General features: G+C 54.2%; 2 protein-coding genes across 5 annotated transcripts; both read left to right on the top strand.

Moving 5' to 3' along the window:
• Positions 1 to 4212: 4212 nt before the first annotated feature.
• LOC117640943 (choline/ethanolamine kinase) lies at positions 4213 to 14101 on the top strand. 4 transcript variants are annotated; one of them, XM_034377982.1, is made up of 8 exons: positions 4213 to 4410; positions 8129 to 8241; positions 8332 to 8566; positions 8648 to 8781; positions 8877 to 8996; positions 9079 to 9325; positions 12593 to 12808; positions 12900 to 14101. In XM_034377982.1, the coding sequence occupies exons 1-8, from the start codon at positions 4396 to 4398 to the stop codon at positions 13002 to 13004; spliced, it is 1185 nt and encodes a 394-aa protein (XP_034233873.1). In that variant the 5' UTR covers positions 4213 to 4395; the 3' UTR covers positions 13005 to 14101. The 4 variants fall into 4 exon arrangements, with proteins under 4 accessions (XP_034233873.1, XP_034233870.1, XP_034233872.1 ...); XM_034377979.1 differs by lacking the exon at positions 4213 to 4410 and adding an exon at positions 7083 to 7232; XM_034377981.1 differs by lacking the exon at positions 4213 to 4410 and adding an exon at positions 7714 to 7841.
• A 2343-nt stretch (positions 14102 to 16444) lies between these two features.
• On the top strand, positions 16445 to 20459 carry LOC117641157 (GRB10-interacting GYF protein 2-like). The gene is made up of 8 exons (XM_034378293.1): positions 16445 to 17138; positions 18339 to 18458; positions 18741 to 18850; positions 18920 to 19050; positions 19137 to 19228; positions 19317 to 19554; positions 19649 to 19842; positions 19957 to 20459. Exons 1-8 carry the CDS (start codon positions 16927 to 16929, stop codon positions 20120 to 20122), a joined length of 1263 nt encoding a protein of 420 aa, XP_034234184.1. The 5' UTR covers positions 16445 to 16926; the 3' UTR covers positions 20123 to 20459.
• The last annotated feature ends 8 nt before the right edge of the window (positions 20460 to 20467 follow it).

Genomic DNA, 20467 nt, shown 5'->3' on the forward strand with positions numbered 1-20467 from the left:
AGTTTGAGTACAGCGACATCTCTGCGACAGCCCTAACGTGACGTGACGCTTCTGCGACGGCTCGCACGACGAGTCCGTGCGCCGTGCCGACAGTGTGCCGACACGGGAAACGTCGCCGGCGAGCTGAGACGAGTCGAAGCAAGGCGGACAAAGTTCAGCGGGGCGGGGGGCGGGGCGGGGCGGGGCGAGGTGAGGCGCACATTCCACAGGTCCCCGCGCCTCCGCGCTCCACACCCCCACCCCCCACCGCACCCGCACGGCCGGTACGGCCCATCGCCCCGACAATTTTTGCCGATCTATGGGCATTGCATGGAGTGGAGGCCCCTTCTTGTGCTCCTCACTTTGTTATCAGTTGACACGCGCTGTCATCACTCGCCCAGCAAGCATGCCTTTGTATTCTGTCTTTCCTCTGAGAGAGGTGATCTCCCTCTAGAGGCGCGCTCCGCTCAGGGGACCCGGGCCTGGGGAGAGTTTAGCGCACGCGCCACGCACACCGAGCTGCGAATTATTGCAGTGATGTGGCAGTGACGCTTATCGCGATGGCATCTGGCACTGCCAGACTGCCAGTCCTGCCAGTGCATGCGGCCTGCGCCTGCACGTGCGGCGGGGCGGGCGGGGCGGGCGGGGCTGGCGGGGGCGGGACTACCGGGCACCGATGTCGCGCGGCCCGCGTCGTCGTGGATATTGATCCTAGAAAACGGCGCGCCAAATGCCAGCCTGGACTGGAGCGCGCCCAAGCGCGCCACGGGTAGCCACGGGCTGCGCACCGATGCTTCTGGAACTCAGGAGCCGCCCTGGCCGCGCCGGCCCAGCCAGACAAAAGCGCCCCGCGCAGCACGCAGGGCCTGCAGGGCGTGTCAGGGCTGCACGGCCGCCGGATGAGGCGGTGTGGTGGCGCTGGCCAATGTCACCCCGGGACCATCCGCTCCTCTCCTGCTAGCAGGAGCTCCGGGAGCCGTCCGGGCCGCCGGAGCCGTGCTGGCCGTGCTTCCGTCGTCGGTGTCACCGCCACGCCGCCGCTGTCGCTTTGGGACTGGTTTGGAGCGGGTTCTGTTCCAGTGTTCTGTTCCGCACGCCGCCACGCCATCGCCACGCCACCGCCGCCCCAACGACGGCCCGGTCGGTCTGACGAGTCTGACGGTGTCGGCGAGGCTCCAGCGCCGCTCCAGCCAGCCAGCCAGCCTGTAGCGCACCAGCCGCACTAGCCTATGCGCACCAGCGCCGTGTCGTCCCATGCCCCATATCGATGCAGGCCCCGGCACGCCCCGGCCGTATCGAACACGATGCAGGCCCTGATACTGCCTGTCAACTTGTCAAGCTGTCAGGCAGCATGGGGCAGCCGTGCCCCCCGCGGCCCCCGCCTCTCCGGGCCTCTCCGGGCTTCTCCGGGCCTCTCCGGGCCCCTCTGCGCTTCGGACGGCCGTGCCTGGCCCCATGCCTGAGGCCTGGCCTGCCTGGCCCTTGGATGCACTTCCAGTGCTGCGCCACAGCCGGGATAAAAATAAAACCTCTTGGAGATGCATTTTGTCGGGACGGGTTCGGATGGCACGCCGTCGCCGTCGCCGCCCGCATGGTAGGCTGGCGCTGGCTGGCGCTGGCCGGCCGGGGCGGCAGCGGCCTTCCACCAGGGGATCAGGGCTTCGATCAGCTCCAATGGAACAAAGAGCCTCTGCCCTAGGCTCGGCCCCAGTCGCCTGGTTCCGAAAAATCGTTTCGAGGCTCCATCTCTCTCGCACCCCCACGCGACTCTCCATGAGTGAGAGCGACGAAACGACCCTTGGGAATGAGGTGGGCTGCGGCTGCGCCGGGCTGCGCTCGCACTTGGGCCCTGCCACCGCGCCACCGCAGTCACCCCGTTGGCCGTGGCGCCGTCGCGCGGCAACGCTGCTCCGTACCCCTGTTCCTGTCCACGTCTCTTCCTGTCGCGGCGACGAGGCGAGGCGCTGCGACGACGCTGTGATTGGCAACACTGTAGAGGGGAAAGCAAGACGGCATCGAACGAACGGCCGAACGGGCGGCCGCCACCCCCGCGCCGCAAAAAGCAGAAGACAGCGCTCGATGTGGTTGGTGGTGGCGTGGCGCGGTGGTGTTCCGGGCACTGCCGCGGCATCCACCATGCCATCGCGCACCGGGCGGCCTTCACGCTCACACCGCACACCGGCAGAAGGGTGGAAGCGGGAAGCCGGACGGGTCTTGCTTGCGGCAGAGAAAATAGAAGTCGCACCACCGCGCGGAATCCGGCGGTCGGTGGCGGTAGTCGGGTCCGGCGGGGGGTGAACGCCCAACTTCCCCGAGAAGTGCCACAGCGTCGACCACGCCAGGCCAGCCCCCACGTCGCGGCTGCCGCGGCTTTCTCGATTCAGAGCTCTAGACTTATCTGTCGCCGGCACGTGCCTAGGAGAGTGCCTAGGCCTAGACAGGGAGGGCCGCGCCGCAGCTACGCCACCGCTGTGCCCCAAGTTCACGGCGAAGGATAGGGCCGGGGGGGGGGGGGGGGGGGTAGCCGCCAAAACATTATGCGTCAACACGAATCCCCGCCAGCCGGTCGCGCCGAGACCACGCCAAGGCGCCTGCCTTTTAGCCAACAGCAGTCATGGAGTGACAGAGACACCGAGACCGGGCGACCATTGACGTCGGAAAAGCAAAGCCAGCAGAACACTAAAATGACGCACGGCGCGGCTTAGCGCTAGACTCGCTCTTTCCCCCCTGCTCTGCAGTAGCCGGGGCCGTACCGGGGCGGCTCGGCCGCCCACACGAAAGGCAAGCACGATTCCGACTCAGCTCGTCGGTTCGCTTTCAGCCGCTGATATCGGGCGTAGGCCCTCCGCTGCAGCAACTGACGACATCGCAGGCGACAGGCGTTTGCCAAACTTTATAATGGCGAGCTGCGGGGCGATGGTACCGCGAGGGCGCGTGCACCGGGCCTGCTTCAGCGTCGGCGCGGCTTAGTATTGCCGAGTTTGACCTTCAGCCTTCAGCCCCGCGACGGGCGGACGCGCCTTTGGCTTTCGGCACTTGCGTGCAGCGCGGCGTGCAGGCTGCTGCAGGAGAAGGGGAGGGTCCGCGATGACGTGCCATGACGTCCGCCCCGCCGCGGCCTCTCCGGGAAATCCAGGACGCCGGCGACTCCCCTGGCACCACGACGGCGCCTGGTCCAGCCAGCCAGGCCCCAGACGGCCGGTCTAGAGGGACTCCCGTGGCACCAGGGAAATCCGGACACTCTAAACCGGCCGTCCACACAGTCCGTCGACACGCGGCGCCGCGATGCAGACACGAACACCGGCCCACTTGGGCCCGCGACGAAGCATCTGTTGAATGAACACGTGTTTCGGCACGCGCCGGAGTCCCTGAACCGACAAACGGGCTGCGAGCAGTGGCGTGGCGCGTACGCAGCGCGCCCTGCCTCATCGCAACCGGACGCGTTTAATTGCGGCGCATTAATGCGTGTTCCAGTACCCACAGCCATTCCTGACTTCGTGGCTCTTTCCGCCGTTGTGGCGACGCGACGGCGACGGCTCCGCGCTCCGCGAGGACTCTTAGCTCCGCGGCGAGAGCCCCCGGCAGGTAGGCAGCAACAGCGCCCCGGAGCGTCGCCGTTGCCTGTTGCCTCGCCAACACGGCGTCCGCTCCGCCGCGGAGCCTTGTCGGAGAGGCGTCGTTCGGCCGTTGGGAGTGAAGACACACGTCACCAAGTGCCCAAAGGCCGACTGGGCGGATTGACAGCGACGGGGAATGACTTGGTGTGCGTTTGTTTGGCGCCTCACGCGTCTAGGACCCTAGGACCGCCTCGTATTGGCTGGGGTCGAACGTGACCGTCGAAGGGAGCCAGGAGATCGAGCCCCGGTATCGGCCAACTCGACAGAGGGAAAAGTTATTTACGGAATGTTAGAGGAACGAGGAGAGGAGTGGTGCGCCGAGCCGAGCCAAGTCGAGCCGCTGAGCCGAAGCTGCTGAGCCGAGCCGAGCCGAGCCGAACGGGCGCTGAGCGGACAGGCTTGAACCTGTCGACCAATCACCGACAACATCTACCTCAAAGTCGCAGCCCCTAGGCGCCGCGTTCGAAAGGGTACGTCGGTCTCCGTCGCTCTCGGCGCGTCTGGCCCGGTCGGACGGAGATGGCGGCGCTCGGGTGCCGTCCCCGAACGCCGCCCGAAGAGCAGTCTGCGACGAAGGGACGCGACGGAAGGCAGCCGAACCGAGCCGAACGGACGGAGCGGCCGAGCGCCGGGCATTCTCGTTCGAACCTCGTTGCCGTTCAGACGTGTGCGCGACGTGCTTGGCTTGTGCGAACCTTGCGGCACCCTGCGGCCCTGCCCCGACTCGTGTGTTTTATGCCCCAGTGCGTGGACCCAGTGAAGAAAGTGGTTAACTTCATTTCCTGACTCCGTCATCACCATGGGAATCAACAACGTGAGTGCTTTTGTTGTTTCATCTTTTCTGTTGAAAGTTGGAAATTTTATCTTGAAGTTTTACTGTGCTGATAGTGGTGGAGCATGAAGTGAACATCTGTGAATATCCAGTATACGTCCTTTTGTTTGCTTCTATACTTTTCTAAAGAAACTTTGTGAGTTCAACACAAATTGTGTATTGTTTTTAGGCATGCGGCTAGCTACATTAACTGTAATCCTAGCAATTGTAACAAACTTTATTTCGTTGATCATGAACATGTTCTCTGTACTGTTACAAATTTTTTAAATAATTTTTTTTTCAAAACATTTTTTTTTTTTTTTAAAAATATTTTTCAAATAATTTTGCGCTGCGTGGTTGGTGGGTTGGGTCCTGCGTGCGTTGTGATTCGGTATCCAATGTAGTTGGGCCGAAATATGGAGGGTCTAGCGACAGTCTAGCAATGCCTCCTCCGCCGCGGGGGTAGGCGGGGGGCGTGAGCGGGATCGGGACGGTGCTGTCCTGAATGTTGCCGTACTTTCTCTCTGATAGTTGGTGTCCTCGCGCGGTTTTCTCCGAGCCGTTGTGCTTACAAGAATCTTCTCGGGGGCACAGGACTGTTTTATTGAACTTTTTGGGTTGGTAACCTCCCCCTCCCTCTCACCCAGATATCCGTCGATAAGTGGACGCAGCGCCATACATCATCCAGTTGCCGAGATAGCGTTAATTAGCTACGACTTTTTCCGCAGTGCAGTGCTTGGCACCTGCGGGCCAGCCGGGCTTATTAGCAGGGCCTCGGTGGCGTCGTGACGCAGCGGGCAGAAACACCTGCCAAAATACGCTGGTATTTTGCAACGGTTTGGCGCGTGGGCCGCGACTGTGTGGCGCCTGCAATATCCATTCTTCATTGCTGCCCGTCACGCCCCTCCCCTCCCCACCCCAGGAAGAAGATAGGTGCGGAGGCCTTGGTCGTCACGCTCGGCCTGCTCGGCCTGCTCGGCGGCGTTTCCCTTTCTGGGAGAAAAATGAATGAGGCGGCGCCGCTCTCGTCTGGTCCCTGGCAGAGTGGCTCCCGAGGTCCTGGATGGCGGCAGGCGGGGGCGATCGCGCAGAAATCAGATGCAAACTGGAGCGCTGCCGGGGACGCGATGCGCGTTGTTCGCCGATCGTCCTGCCGGGTCCTGCCGCCCGCCGCTGCCGCCGCTGCCACGGCCCCGCGCGGGGCCACGCGAGGCTACGCCGGGCTGGAAGGGAATGCCGGCGTGGCGACGCCTTGTTTCCGCGTTCGCCGCGTTCCGTGGCGCCGGAGTCTTGATTGACCCCCCTGGACCGCGACCGCGCCGCGACCCGCTTCCAGACGGCCGGCCGGCCCCGTCGGCGTACCGCGTACCGCGTACCGTGATAAGTCGAAGGCGGCCGTGTACGTCAGGCCGGGCCCCGCCCCGCCCCGCCGCGCTCATGGCGGCGCTATCGCCGTCGTGCCGACGTGCCAACGGCCGCACGTCCACGACGGGCACCCCGCACGCCGCCTGCACGTGCCGCCGGCGCGGCCACTGCCAAAAGTCGAAAATCACGGATTGACCAATCTGCGCGGCCGCGGCACGTTTTGCACTCTAAGCCGATCGGCGTGTTCCTGCGACGCTTGCGACTTGGGCCGGGCCGGGTCCGACGGCCACCATGGCGGTTGCCGTATGGTGGCCGGGGAGGCGGGCGGGGCGGCTGTTCCATGGGACGCCTGTTGATAAACAATTTGGGCAGGGCGCGGCGGGACAGGGCGCGACGCTAAGGGGGAGTAGTACTCGCGGCTCGTGGGGGTGCTGGCGGCGCTGGCGGCGCTGGCGCCCTCGCGGAAGGGGTGGCGGAGGGGCCCACCGGTACTGTCTTGGTGGGGCGCGGAAGGGGCGGGCCGGCGCGGCCAAGGGGGTTGCCGCGTTGCCGGGGAGGGGGCGCTGGAGACCCACTGAGTATTGATCGGCCAGGGACTGCTCTAGACTCGCTGGCCTGGCGCAGTGACGCACAGCTAGCACAGTTGGCCCCGGAACTTGGGCGTACGTGGTGGCAGCGTCAGACATCGCGCGCCCCGCTGCTCCGCATTGCTCCGCATCCCCGTCATCGCGCTGTACCCGACATACCCGCCGTTCCGTTCCGCGCTCCGCCCAGTGCCTCCGCAGCGCGTTCTGCTATCTTTGTCGCGATACCGCGGTGGCTTAGCGGCTTTGCGGTGCTGGGGCCCGACGCGTTGCTGAGGTCACAGCCAGGCCCGCATGCCTGGGCCACCCGGGAAGGCCCGGTGCCCTCAACCCCAGCAGCACCCACCCCCACCCTCAGCGGGGCAGGCGTCCGCCCCTGAGGGGGCCGTGTCCCCCGCCAGCGCGGCCAGCGCCTCCGCCGAGGCTGTCACGGCCGTGTCGGGGTCCGCAGCGCCCGCATCTTGCTCGTGTGAGCCAGTGCACCCTGTACACGCCTGGCCCGGCTGCCTGTGCCCCTGCCCCCTGGTACCGCCCGTGCCGACCGTACCGCCCCCGGACTGCCCGTCGTCCGCCCCCGCGTCCACGTCCACGTCCGCCGCCGCGTCCACGTTCACGTGCGCGCCCTCGACGTCCGCGAGCGCGGGCCCCGGCACTGGCCCCGACAGTGTCGCGGACACAGACGGCACTGACGGCACCGGGCCCCAGCGAAGCAAACGGCCCCTGGGCTTCTTATCGGCTGCGTTGCTACCGCCGCCGTCGCACGCACGAACGAGTGCCAGTGCCCTTCTGCCCGCCGCACTGCTCAGCATAAGCACCAAGACAACAATCATGTGCTCCAACAGCATGTACCGGCAACCCCTGCCCATCATAACCACGGTACGCCCGGCGCAGACGGCGGCACCTTTAGTCCCCTTGTCAATGTCGCCTTGAACGCTTCAACTCTCCGGGGGTTCGCGGGGTCGTCTGAGGCCGGGCTGTCACCGTCGTCGACTCGGGTGCCACGCACACAAGATTCGGTCTCGGCCGTGGCGTGGGCAGGGAGGGAAGCCCGCAATCAGCTGGTTTGAACGATTGCACGCCATTCGAGTGGGGCTGGGGTCCACCATGTCGCGTGGAGGGAATGTTCGAGAGAGGGTTGCAGTTGCACGCGCTGCACCGAGGATGGAGCATGCAGCATTACTTGTGCAGCGGGAGCGGGAGCGGGGTCATGAGCATGTGGTAGCCCTCCCACCCGCCCATCTCCCCCTCCCCCACAATGCCTCACGTCCTCCACCTCTCCGCGCCCCGCGCTCCCGGCCGCGGTCCCGCCGGTGGCCCCGGCCCGGCCCGGCGTGCCCGCGCCCGCGACTCTCCTCGTCCGTCGTGGAGGACTTTGACTCGAGGGCCATTCGTATCAGGGGCATGCTATGAGACAGTGTTGCGCTAGTTTTCTTACCCTCTCGGCATAATTCTGTGACGGTCATGGCCAGTAGAAGCCTCGCGCAGGTGGGAATGAAGCTTCTGTGGAACCCCGCGACGAGGGTGAGGTTAACGGAGCGATGTTGATGTGCATTTCTACCCTCTGCTGTTTGAAACACCCTTGTCACCACGTGGACACTCCACCAACCCGGCACCGATATTGCCACGTACATTGTTACTGTAGATCATTAATTTCTAAAGCAACACAATTACTTTTTTGCATAGTATTGGTTTTGCAGGTTTTGGAGAGATCAATGTAAAGTTTTATGAATTAGGTTTGGTTACATTCACTAATGTAGTGTTCTCTTTTACAGCGCTGTGCTGAGAGCAAGGAAATGCGAGAGATGGCATCTCGCATTTGCAGAGACTACCTCCATGGTGCTTGGAAGCAGGTTTCATCTCATGACATAGTGCTGAAGCGCATCAGGTAAGTAAATGAGTCATTAATTAGTAAACAAATTTGAACAAATGTTTTAACATGCATGAAGTTTAGCTAATATTTAAACTAAATTTTCAGTGGTGGTCTGAGCAACTGGCTCTACCATGTGTCTCTTCCTGGTGGTGAGCAAGCTCTTCGAGGAAATGAACCATCACAAGTTCTTCTTCGTCTCTATGGAGAGCTCCACGGAGGAGAACATGGTGTTGAAGGTCTTATCACCGAATCTGTTATTTTTACCTTACTATCTGAAAGACGGTTGGGACCTTGCCTACATGGTGTTTTCCCTGGTGGACGAATTGAGGAATATATTCCTGTAAGTTGCAGTCTTAATACTTATTTTACTATGCTTGCAGTATGGGCATGTGTCTATAATATTTTGTTGTTTGTATTTCAGGCTAGATCCCTGAAAACTGCTGAGCTTGCTGATCCCAAGCTGAGTCCTTTGATTGCTGAAAAGATGGCTGAAATTCATGCAATGAATGTACCGATTAGCAAGGAACCGAACTGGTTGTGGGACACTATGAACAGGTTAATTTCTCTAATTCTAATAAATTTTTTGCAGCTTTTCAGATTTGTTTCATGTCAGCTTATGTTCACTGGTATTTGTTTTTTTCTCTCTGTAGATGGCTTCAGAATGCAATGGTAACCTTAAAGGACCCTGCTCCCCACACCACTCCTCGAAATGCCCACATTATCGCCAATATTGCCAAACTAGACCTTGCTGCTGAAGTGAAATGGTTGAAGTAAGTGCCCTAGCCAGTACAATTCCATGTGTCTGCTCTGATTCTTGTCTGTTTTTTAACTTTTCTTCATCCCCACTTTCAGGAAATTCCTCACACGCGTAAATTCCCCTGTTGTTTTCTCTCATAATGACATGCAGGAAGGGAATATCTTGTTAGTGAAGGACTGCATCCCAACGAGACTAGTACTCATTGACTTCGAATATTGCTCATACAATTATCGTGCCTTTGACCTGGCTAACCATTTCTTGGAGTGGACATACGATTACACATTGGAAGAATTCCCTCACTACAAAGCTGGTCGCAGTGATTATCCATCACCTGAGCAGCAGGTAAGAATCAAAAACTCTACTACCATTCATAACTTGATAGTCTTAAGTATGAAACCAACTAGGAAGAGCTCTTAGGCACCTAGAATAGTGAAGATAAGATATAATTGTAGTTTAGATTTAAGTCCTAAAACTCTTACAGGGTTTGAGGTAAGTGTCAATTTAATTACCACATGATTATTTTCATATAAAAATGTTCATCTCTCTACATTTTGGCAGTTGACTCACTTAGAATAGCTTGGGTTTCTAATTCCAAAAAAAAATCTGAAAGGGAGGGCATAGAGAGAACATTTAAATGATTCAGCTTATTCATTTACATATTGGCAGTATGCATCATTAGTTATGAGTCACTGCAATTGTAATCAATTTCAACCTGACTCTTGAACGTGTTTATTTGCTGGTGCTCCAAGAGTAAGAGGAAACCTTTACTTTCTATTTAGAAGTACTAAATTATTTAATTAATTCCTGTTGGTGTCTGTGTTATATCAAAGCGGATTGTGTTAAGTTTTGTTCTGGATCCCTCTTACTCTTGGCCAATGTCTCATTTTTTTCTACTTTCATGGGTGTTCATGAACACATTCATTACTATTCATCCATTTAAATTAATCACCCATGGATAAATTAGAAACTGTTACAAATTTATTTTAGCTTGATATGAGATCAAATCTTTTCAATGATCAATGTTTGACAGATTTGATCAACTCAGCATCAAATTCCAAAAGAATAATTTAATATGTTGGTTGCACTGTCTCCTGTCAGCTAAAATAAATTTGTTACGATTTCAATGGCCTTGAAGTCCTATTTATAGAAATGATAGGTATATTTAGGATAATATAATTATTAGAATCTAAACAATGAAGCAACAATTGTTTCTTGTTTCTTTTTGTTAGAACTAAGTTTGAGGTGGTAAACAATTGGACTGCCCCACCTACGTCATTGTCTTGCAGCTGTTCCTGCAAGAGACTGGAGATTTCATCGAGAAGAAAGAGCTTGGCTTGTGCAGGCAGCAGCTGCTATTATTTTTTCTTTTCAGTAGATGCAAAAGTAAAAGAACCACCTTTCTGAACTATTTTGTACAGATTAAGCCTCGTTTTCTTTAAAAATCTTTGAGTTATGGAGGAATAATGAATCATCTTTTTATGCATTTGCACTTAAAATTTATCTTGTGCATGGCATGGTGAGTACCATGACACCTTAATTTTCACAATAGTTTCACTGAAGTGTTACTTTCTTTGGGTGATAAAAAAGATATTGTTTTAAAGTGCAAAGAGTCATAAAAAGTAGATTATATTTGATAGTTGAGAGAGATACATTTCTCTATTTAAAAATTGCTATCAGCTGCTGGCTGTGCCCTATAGTGAAACCCATGCCATGCTCTTGACATTATGCCCTTCCGCCATGTGTGTTTTTTGTGTTGCTTGATTTCCCAGTTCGCTGAAACGTGACGAACGTGCGAACTCCTCTTTCGCTCCGGCGTTCGAGCGGATCAATGAGCATCGCTGCTTCATCCAATGGAGCGGAGCAAAACCTAACCTGTGTCGAACCTCTGCAGACAGTGCATTGAAATTGAGTTGTCGGGGCTAAATGCCTGTCCACTTCAAGGAAGGGAGATGTGGAAAAGTGGAGTATTGTTTCTATCGCCGATCCGGCTGGTCATCAGCTGCTGCCAAGGCACCTCGCGTGCTCCGAAACCCGTTAGGTAGCCTAGGTAGTGAGTTGTAAGGTGAGCAGCACGCAATTGATTCAAATGGCTTCTTGACCTATCTAAGTTAATTTTTTTTTTAAATGATTTTTGGTATCTATTCCTCAAAAGCCATGTTTGATTTTCTTCGTGTGCTATTTGAATAGATTGGTGGAAGTTGCTCAAATCATCCTTAAAACTTATACCTCTTTAGTTTGCTTATGAAATGTGACATCTAGTTTGTCTCTCTTGTTTTCTATTTAATAATTGGCTTTTACGAGAGTCTCGGTCAGCAGCTAAGGACCTAGCCTTGTGGCATTGTTCTTATCGTAACTCACAAACAGCATAAGCTGTTATTCAAATAATTTAGTAAATTAACTTCCAGTAGATGCTTCTGTGTGCATGTGAGAGTGAATGTGTTTTAAAATGTCATTAATTAAATTCGATCAATATTTTAAGTTTAGTTTGGGTGTGGGTTTTATGGTGAGTTACTATTAAAAATAAAATAATTTTTCCAACTGAGAGAACCTTGATAATAGTTTTATTTTTGATCCTTTATTGGTTCTCAGTAACTCTCTTAAAGTTTAACTTTCTTGTGTGAATGCGTGTGTGAAAGTATGTGTGAAAGTGTTATGCCCTGTGTGTCAACTAGACATGTATCTGAGCGCATTACGGCACAGCTGTTGCTCTTATACATGCACAGGAGTGGTGAAATGTAAACTTCTGCCTTAGTCTCATTTCGTGCCTTTTACTAAATACCCAGATGGTGGGTTGTTAGCACCTCAATGACCAGGGTGGAAGTTTATGCTTATGTCACTCTTAATGTTGCACACATGAGCCATAACTTAAAATTAGGACTATGAATGGAAAATTTTTTCTCTATTATCTTTGTTGTGTAATGACCAACACTGAAGAACACTATTTTATTGAAAAATCCTTAGAACAGGAAATTTTGAAATTAATCCCTTTTTATCTCAATATGATAAACACTTCATTTCCATAGCAGTTGAGTATGTAAGTCAGCATACTCTCTTGTTTGTGTTAGCTGAAAAGAAAAGTTTTTGATCTCCTTTATTTTTTGTATGATTTTCCTTAGATTAATTTGTGTTGGGACATTAAGTGTCAGCATCTTGCTTGAAGTACTCAAAGATGAGACGCTTCAAAATGTGAATTTAAAGGAAGTGAATATTTTGATATTCTAAAAGTTAATTTCTGTTTAAAAAAAGGAAAAAATAATAAGCTGAAACCGGAATTAACACTTCTTCCAAAATTAGAGTAATCTTTCTGCCATGCAGTGGCTTCAGAATGCCAGTGTGGCATATACTTGACCTGTCATTTGTTACAGTAGCTGCTATGTGCAGTGAGGTAGGAACTGAGTTCCACACTGCTCAGGTAACCCACCAATATTACTAAAGTTAGTCATAAGTCCATTAGACCCTAACCAAAAGGCAGCCTTCCCTGCATTTCAATTCATATAAAACATGCATTATCATACAATCAACTTTGGGAAAATCATCCTGGTCTGTCCAATCTACTCCCCCTGGCGCACCTTCTAGGCCACTGTACTGATGGACTGGTGCTTATTCCAGCTCGCCTTTGTCCGGGCGTATCTGCAAACTGCTAGACAACAGAGAGAGCACAACTGTGGTGGAACAGTTGACACTATGACCCCCGGCCAACACCCCACCGAGGAGGAAGCTGTCCTGCTGAAGGAAATCCGTGCATTCACTCTCTCCCCTCATCTTCTGTGGGGGTTGTGGAGTATTGTCAATGCAACTGTGTCACAGATCCCCTTCGGCTATTGGGTAAGTTCGTGTTTTCCCATAACTTTTTTATCAATTTTTCTTTTTAAATTTAGGGCTCTGCATGATGCTAATTTTAACTTCGGTTTTACAGGAATATGCTGAAGAGCGTCTGAATGCTTACTTTGAAGCTAAAGCTGCTTTTTCATCAATGTGCGATTCTGTTGGTGTGAAGAGGAAGACTGATGATGTGGATTAAATTCTACTAGCTGTAGAATTAGACTTGTCTTTTAAGCTGTGATGAAAATCAGTATATTTTCTTTATGAATTTAACTCTTGGCATCTAAGAAATGCACTGAATCTCAGTAATTTGCTATAACTCTCACACTGTAGTGTATTTCATGTGCATTTAGAAAGCTCCTTAATTTATTTCTTCATTAATTCATTACATTCGATGGTCAAAGCAGATGGCCTTATATTTTATTTAATCTCATCACTGGGATGAACAAAAGTGATAATGGAAGACAGATGTGTGATCTTGAATGAATGTTAATAGTATGAATGTGTGTTGCATGTGCGAGTGTGTGTGTACTGACCTGTTGTGAACATGTAGTGAACATGTGTAATTTATTCTAGTGCCCGATTCCGAAGAGAGTTTTATGAGTGAGTCGGTTTGGCGCGAGTGCCAATACGATGCTTGTGTACCTTACTATGTGTATAGTCCTGATCTTGTTTTTTAAAGCCATGTATAAATGATTTTTGCCTTGATCGTGCTTTTTAACCTTATTTCTCGTTTTTATTTGCACACATTTTGTTGTTAATTTGAATATGAAATTTAATTTTATTTAGCCGGTGAAGCAAACTTAAAATAAAATGTCTAGTTAGTGCTACACTGCAATTATTGCAACAATGTGATACGCATCATGTAAATTTTCCACTGGGCAATCCATATGCCTTGTCTTTTCCTCTGCTTTCTTCTTTCTTTCTGTCTCCATGTTGACTTAACCGTGTTTCTATTTTCTTCTTCCTTTTTCATCATTAACTTTCTTCAATGGCATTTGAGTTTAGATTTATTTGTGTTGTATTCATGAGTGAGGGCCAAGTCTGTGATGTGTATTGTTAAAGCTCTTTTCTAAGCAAAAGGAAAAACAGCATTTACTGCCAGTTTTTGTTAAAGAAGAGTTTATGTGTGAGTGTCCTACTTTTGTTAATTTTCCTGTTCAAGGAAAGACAGTGCTTTATACATATTAAGTTTACTTTAGAGTGCACTTTGCGCTGTGATTTTGCAACATACCTAAGACATTTTAAATGCATCATCTGTAGCATTTACCGAATTAAATTGTCATTCAACCAACAGTATTTATTATTTTATTTGTTGGAAGGAAGTGCACTATTGTAAATATTTTACAAATGCACATTTTGCATATTGATTGAAATTGCTCTGCTAAACAAACTCACTCTTTGTTGTAAAATTTTGTGCAAAAACAGATATTTGTCTCCTTGATACTTACTGATAATGTTCATCAGTTTTGAGCTCGTTGAAAACTTCAATTCATTCAATTTCAACAGTCAATGTGCCTGCAATATTTGTAGAAAATAACACCTTTAAATCCTCATAGGAATTCCAATGTTGATATTTAATTTTGTGGATTATTGCATTCTTTGATTAGAAAACTTATATGACTATTTTATGAACTTCCATAAGTATATATGTGTGGCTATCATGGTTCTTAGTGTATACCAAATTTCAAGACAGACAAGACCACTGTATTGTAAGCTGACATGTTTTATGGTTTTAGCTTAACAGTTTGTTTGTGTCATCATTTTTACCATCAATCTCTTCTTATGCTTACTCACTTGTTTCCTTTCAGCAAAGCCATGTACATGTAGTACCTGTTTACCAAGTTCAAAATTGTATTCAGACAAAAGCCATTAGTGTAGGAATGTCTTCTGATTTATTTTAAAATGGCTTGATGAAAGGTGCAGTAGAGTCTGGACCTATACCCAGAAAGCAGAGTTTATCTGTGAGTTGTGGATTATCACTGCATTTTTATCTCGTCCTTTGTCAGCCATTTTAAAATGTCAAGTCCATTATTACCATGTGTAGAAACAAAAGAAAACACCTGGATCTCTTGTATAGCAAGTGCTGAATTTGGGAGGCCAAGGAGAGAGAGTGCTGAGGAGTAGCTCTCTGTACTGTTGTATTTGTAAGACTGACATGGTTATGTCATAGTATAAGTTCGCACAAGGCGATACCAGTCCTAATTTTGAAATATGTAATCAGCAGGTGTTAAGTATGCATTGATTTAAAAATAAAACTTTTTATGTACTTAAACTCTGTGGTACCATTTTCCTCCCCTTACACAGAAAGGAACACTCAACCGTTTCCCCTAATGAGTTTTCAAACACATTTCAATCCGTGATTGTTCTGGAGGAGCTAGCAAATGGACAAGCTAGGCTCTGCAACGCTGCGCACCCGATCCCCTTCTCAGTAGGGTGCCACGGAACTGGTGCTCTCGGTAACGATATCAGAGGCTGGACCAGAAACGAGAGCCTGACTGCGAGACCCGGACGCCGGTGCCGGTCCCCGGACTGCAACGTCGGCGTCGGCACCTCTAGGCCTAGGCGGCCTAGGCCCCCGGCCCCGGCCGTTGTGGCCTGTAAACGCCCCTTACTCTGCCAAAGCGAGTTGGGGGTGGCCGTGGCCGCCGCATTTCGGAACGTTCTTTTCTTGCGACGTCAGAGTTCTCCTTGGGTTGCCAGAACGCGTCGGAAGGCCTGGGCGTGGGTGCGCGGCGGACCTCCCGCGGCGGGGGAATGACCTGCAGGGCGGGGGCGGACCCCTGCGCCTCTTGGGGGTCCTCCTCGGCGTCCTCCACGGCGTCCTTCGCGGTGACGTGGACGGGGAGCTCTTCCAGGCGGAAGCCCCTGGGCCCCGCAGCGGGGCCGGCCAGGTAGCGAACTTGCACCAAGTCGCCGTGAGAGTCGACGTACACCAAGGACCCGGTTCGAGATCCGTCCTCCAGGACGTGCTCCTGCGGCTCCAGGGCCTCCAGCGACACTGCGGTGGTGCTGGTCTTGGGGGCCGGAGAGGCCACGGCGAAGGCGAGGGCCGCCACCACGGCCACGGCGCTCGACCTTGATTTCTGTCATGTGAAGGAACGCGACTGAACTCACTGGTGCGCTTTTTCTCCTTCCTCCCTTTGCGTTCGCTCCACTCACCTCAGCCAGCATGACGAAGTCCCTGCAGCAGCAGCAGAGGCACCACCAGGTGGTCTCGCTCTCTGGCGGCGCGCGCCTCGGGCAGCCCCGTTTTATATCGAGACTATGGCAAAATTAAACCGAATCGGCGGCACGGCTCGGTGGGCACCCACGGACAGGACCCTGGAGCCCAGGCCCCAGTCACAGGCCGCCGACTGGTCGAGGAGTGTGCCCGGGAGCGGAGTGTGCCTATCTCTGGCGATCTCGGGGCTTCTTTCCAATACACTTTTTGGCCTCAGCCGCACCGATCGCGGTTCCGTCCACCCTCCGCTCCCGTTTGTAAAAGCGCGCCGCTCGTTCCCGCGGCCCGTTCCGACCAATGGGCGCGCCGCAGCGCCGCGCTGGCCGGCCCTTCGATATCGATGCCTCGAACGCGCTCGCGGCCCGGTTGCCCCGGTCGCCATGGCAACTCCGTTGACAAACATTGCCATGCTGCAACTGGAGTGAGACGGCGCCGCACCGCCGTGGCCGCCGTGACGCGGTCGCCGCCCGTCCTTCGCGAGTTTTCCCGTTTTTTCCTTCCCCATTTTGGTGCGAAAGGGCCGGCTGCCAATTGCCACAGAGTGCCACCTCGGGCCCCGGCATTGCACGACCGCACCAGTCGCGAGTTCATCGCCCTGCCTCTTCAATCGTTTTGGCTCAACCATCAGAGCTCTGTAGGGCTCCGCGAGTGCACTGTAGACGACCGCGGACGCGGAGCAGCCCTTGGAGACCCGCGGCCGCCCGAGGCGATGTGTGACGAGTGACCCGATGGCGGTCCCGGACTCCGAAGTCTCAGAGGCGGCGCGCAACCGCCCGGCGAGCCCGGCGAGCTTGACGCCTGGGAGGTAGGCCGTCCCGTCGAGCAGCGGTGCCCGCAACGCCACGAGTTGCCTACCCAGGCAGGCGCTCGGCCAGGCGCGGCGCCCGACGGTGCAGGCATGTCGGGGACCATCTTCGACGAGGACGGCGTGGCGGAGCTGGAGAGGATCATGGAGGAGTCCGGCGAGGACGAGGACGACGTGGAGGAGGACATACAGGACGAGGATGAAGACGAGGAGGACAAGGACAGGCCGCGGCGTCCACGCAGTGCGGTGCCCTTCCGACGTGCTGCCTCTGCCGCGTCTCCTAGCGCCAAGAGGATCCACTGGAAGTAAGTGGATGAAGTGGGCAGTGTTGGACGTTTCGGGGCTTTCAGGCCCGTCACGGCGACAATGCGGCCTCAGCATTCCAACAATGCCACTGCGAAGTGGACCACACTCTGAGGGCCTGGTCTACGTACTTCTCATTTTAATTTTGGCGGAACTGGACCTCCAAACACTGTCAGCAGTGTCATGGGCCTAGGTCAGTGGTTCTCAACCTTAGGGTCGCGACCCCAAGTGGGGTCGCGAAAAAATTTTAAGGGGTCGCGGCGAGGTAGCTGGGGTCGTGTTTTGGGCCGATTTTAAGCAGCCACTGCGTCTGATCCGAGGCGGGCATTTTGCTCCCTCAACGGGCAATTGGTCTTTGAACCTTCCTTTAGCATGCCTTTGTTACGGAGTGTGATTATCAGTCTTAGTTTGGGAGCAGTATTGTCTCAAAGTTTACCAAAACGGTCAGAAATGTCTTTGAAAAATCGTGTTTTGGGCCGATTTTAAGCAGCCACTGCGTCTGACCCGAGGCGGTATTTCGTCCTCCTGCAACGGGCAATTGGTCTTTGGACCTTCTTTTAGCATGCCTTTGTTACGGAGTGTGATTATCAGTCTTAGTTTGGGAGCAGTATTGGCTCAAAGTTGGCCGAAACGCTCAGAAATGTCTTTGAAAAATCGTTGTGCCTGTTTTGGTCAACTTTGAGACAATACTGCTCCCAAACTAAGACTGATAATCGCATTCCGTAACAGAGGCATGCTAAAGGAAGGTCCAAAGAACAATTGCCCGTTGAGGGAGCAAAATGCCCGCCTCGGATCAGACGCAGTGGCTGCTTAAAATCGACCCAAAACATGATTTTTTAAGACATTTTTGAGCGTTTTGGCCAACTTTGAGACAATACTGCTCCCAAACTAAGACTGATAATCGCACTCCGTAACAGAGGCATGCTAAAGGAAGGTCCAAAGACCAATTGCCCGTTGAGGGAGCAAAATGCCCGCCTCGGATCAGACGCAGTGGCATGCTAAAGGAGGGGTCCCGTGGGGTCGCGAAACTTTTCCTGGGGGTCGCGGAAATTTTTGGCTACAAATTTGGGGTCGCGAGCCGAGAAAGGTTGAGAACCGCTGGCCTAGGTGCAACATTTTGTCACCATGATCTGTCAATAAAACGGAGACACCTCTTCCTGGTTTTGCCATTCTGAACCCTTTTGGTTTAATGTCCGTTCCAGCGACGAGACCCACATCGCGCCCTCCTCCGTCGGCTCGACCACCCCGGCCAGCTCTCGCGCCAGCTCTCCGGCGCGCTCCGCCACCCCCAATGGATCGCGGTCCGGCTCGCGGTCCGGCTCGCCCGCCCCGGCCGCGCCCAGTGGGCCCGGCGCCGGGCGCCCTCGCGGCGCGGCCCCCGCCCCCGCGGCCTCCGCGGCCTCGCTGTCGTCCGTGTCCAGCTTCCGGCGCAGCCTCAAGCTGCTGGGGCTGCAGCCCAGGGAGCTGGGCCTCCCCGACCAGTCGCCGCCGCCGCCCACGCACAGCGCCGCCCAGCACCGCAGCAGGCAAGGCGACGCCCTCGGTTTGGGTTGCTGCTTTGCCAGCCTGGTGCAGCCTGGTGACGGACGGCGCTCCTGTTGCAGGTCGCCGGGCCCCACGTTCACCACGCGGCTGCGGTCTCGGAGCGTCTCGCTGGACGACCTGCGGGCCGCGGCGCGCCACGGGGCGCTCACCCCGGACAACAAAGGCAAAGGTACGCCCTAGGTCAGCGCTTCTCAACCTCGGCCGATGTGTAAAGCGAATTCGGTTTGCCGCTTCGCAGATGGTGACGTGTACCGCATGATCTCAAGCGCCGTGTACGAGGAGTGGTACTTCCGGAAGCAGCAGGAGCTGGCGGAGCGGAAGCGGAAGGAGCAGGAACAAGAGAGGAGGAGCGCCGAGGAGATGGAGAAGGTAGCGTGAGGCTGGCCGTCGGCCGTCCACTGAAGCGGCGAATCTCTCTGGTAACTTCGTTTCCTTTCCAATTCTCGTCTTTCCAGAGAAAGGCTGAGATGCAGAGGAAGTCGCAGGACAAGTTCCAGGAATGGCTCCGACAAAAGACGCTCCAGCTCAAGTCCAAGGCGAACGAAAAGTGAGGTGACAAGCTGACTTTGTCGTAAACGCTCTCTGCCTCTGACAGGACGTGACGGCGTCGTGACGGCGTGCATTGTGTCCTCCAGGCCGGGGCCCGGGTCGCGGCAGGCGGTGCGGGCGCTGCACGGCCACCGCGTGGTGACGCCGGAGCGCGCCGAGAAGGCCTTCCAGGAGTGGAAGCGCGCCAAGGAGGAGCAGAAGACCAAGGCCCAGGACGACGCGGGGGCGGGCCGGCCGGGGCCGGGCAAGCCGGGCAAGCCGGGCAAGCTGCCCGCGAAGCACGCTGGCGCCGGCGAGGACGCCAAGAGGGAGGACGCCGAGAAGGTGGGTCGCGTGACGCCGGCCAAGGTGCCTGGTTCGATTCCCGCTCGCGGGCTCAATCGAACCCGATTTTATTTGTTTTGTGTGCGTTTCGCAGGCTTATCAGATGTGGATAAAACGGATCGAGGAAGAGAAGAGGCGAAAGGACGAGAAGAAGAAGAAGATGGACGCCAAGAAGCAGGAGGAGAACGCGAGGAAGGAGACGGAGCGCAAGGAGCTGAACCAGAAGTCCTTCGACCGCTGGAAGACGGACAAGGAGCAGCAGCTGAAGCAGATGGAGGAGAAGGCAAGGTGAGGCCGGCAAGGCGTGCGGGGCAAGGCGTGGCGGTGCAAGGCGTGCCGGGGGAGCCTCGGAGCCGCGCGGCGAGAGACGAGTACTCCTTGAGCTTTCTTGCTTGCTTCCAGGCGCAAGCAGGACCGTCAGGAGGCCCTGGAGCTGGAGCGCCGGCAGCAGCGTCAGTACGAGGCGCAGCAGGCTTTCCTGGTGTGGCTGGACGACGTGGAGGAGCGCGAGAGCCAGAGCAGCAGCAGAAGCAACAGCAGCAGAAGCAACAGCAGCGCCAGACGGTGAGGTTCCGGCCCGCCCGACGGCACAGCTGCTCCGACTGAGACGAGACGACTGTGAGGGATCTCCGGGGAGATGATCGTCTGAAGAGGGAGAGTCGCTTTCGACGAGGAAGGGCACAAACACGTACTGCAGTTGGCCGCCGTGTTTGCGTCATTCCCCGGCGACTTGCTTCTTTTTCGTTCTGTTTTTGTTTTCCGTGTGTGTTTATGTTTTTGTTGTAAGTTTACCTCCTGTAGTGTTATTGTAAGCGATCAAGTCGCAGGCTCAATTTTACCCGTGTTTTGTAATAATTTTTGTATTGAATCGGAAATGGATTAATTAAAGGGGAAAATAAGTTGAAGATGACGA

The sequence above is a fragment of the Thrips palmi genome, unplaced genomic scaffold (assembly GCF_012932325.1).
Source record: "Thrips palmi isolate BJ-2018 unplaced genomic scaffold, TpBJ-2018v1 HiC_scaffold_15, whole genome shotgun sequence".
NCBI lineage: Eukaryota > Metazoa > Arthropoda > Insecta > Thysanoptera > Thripidae > Thrips > Thrips palmi.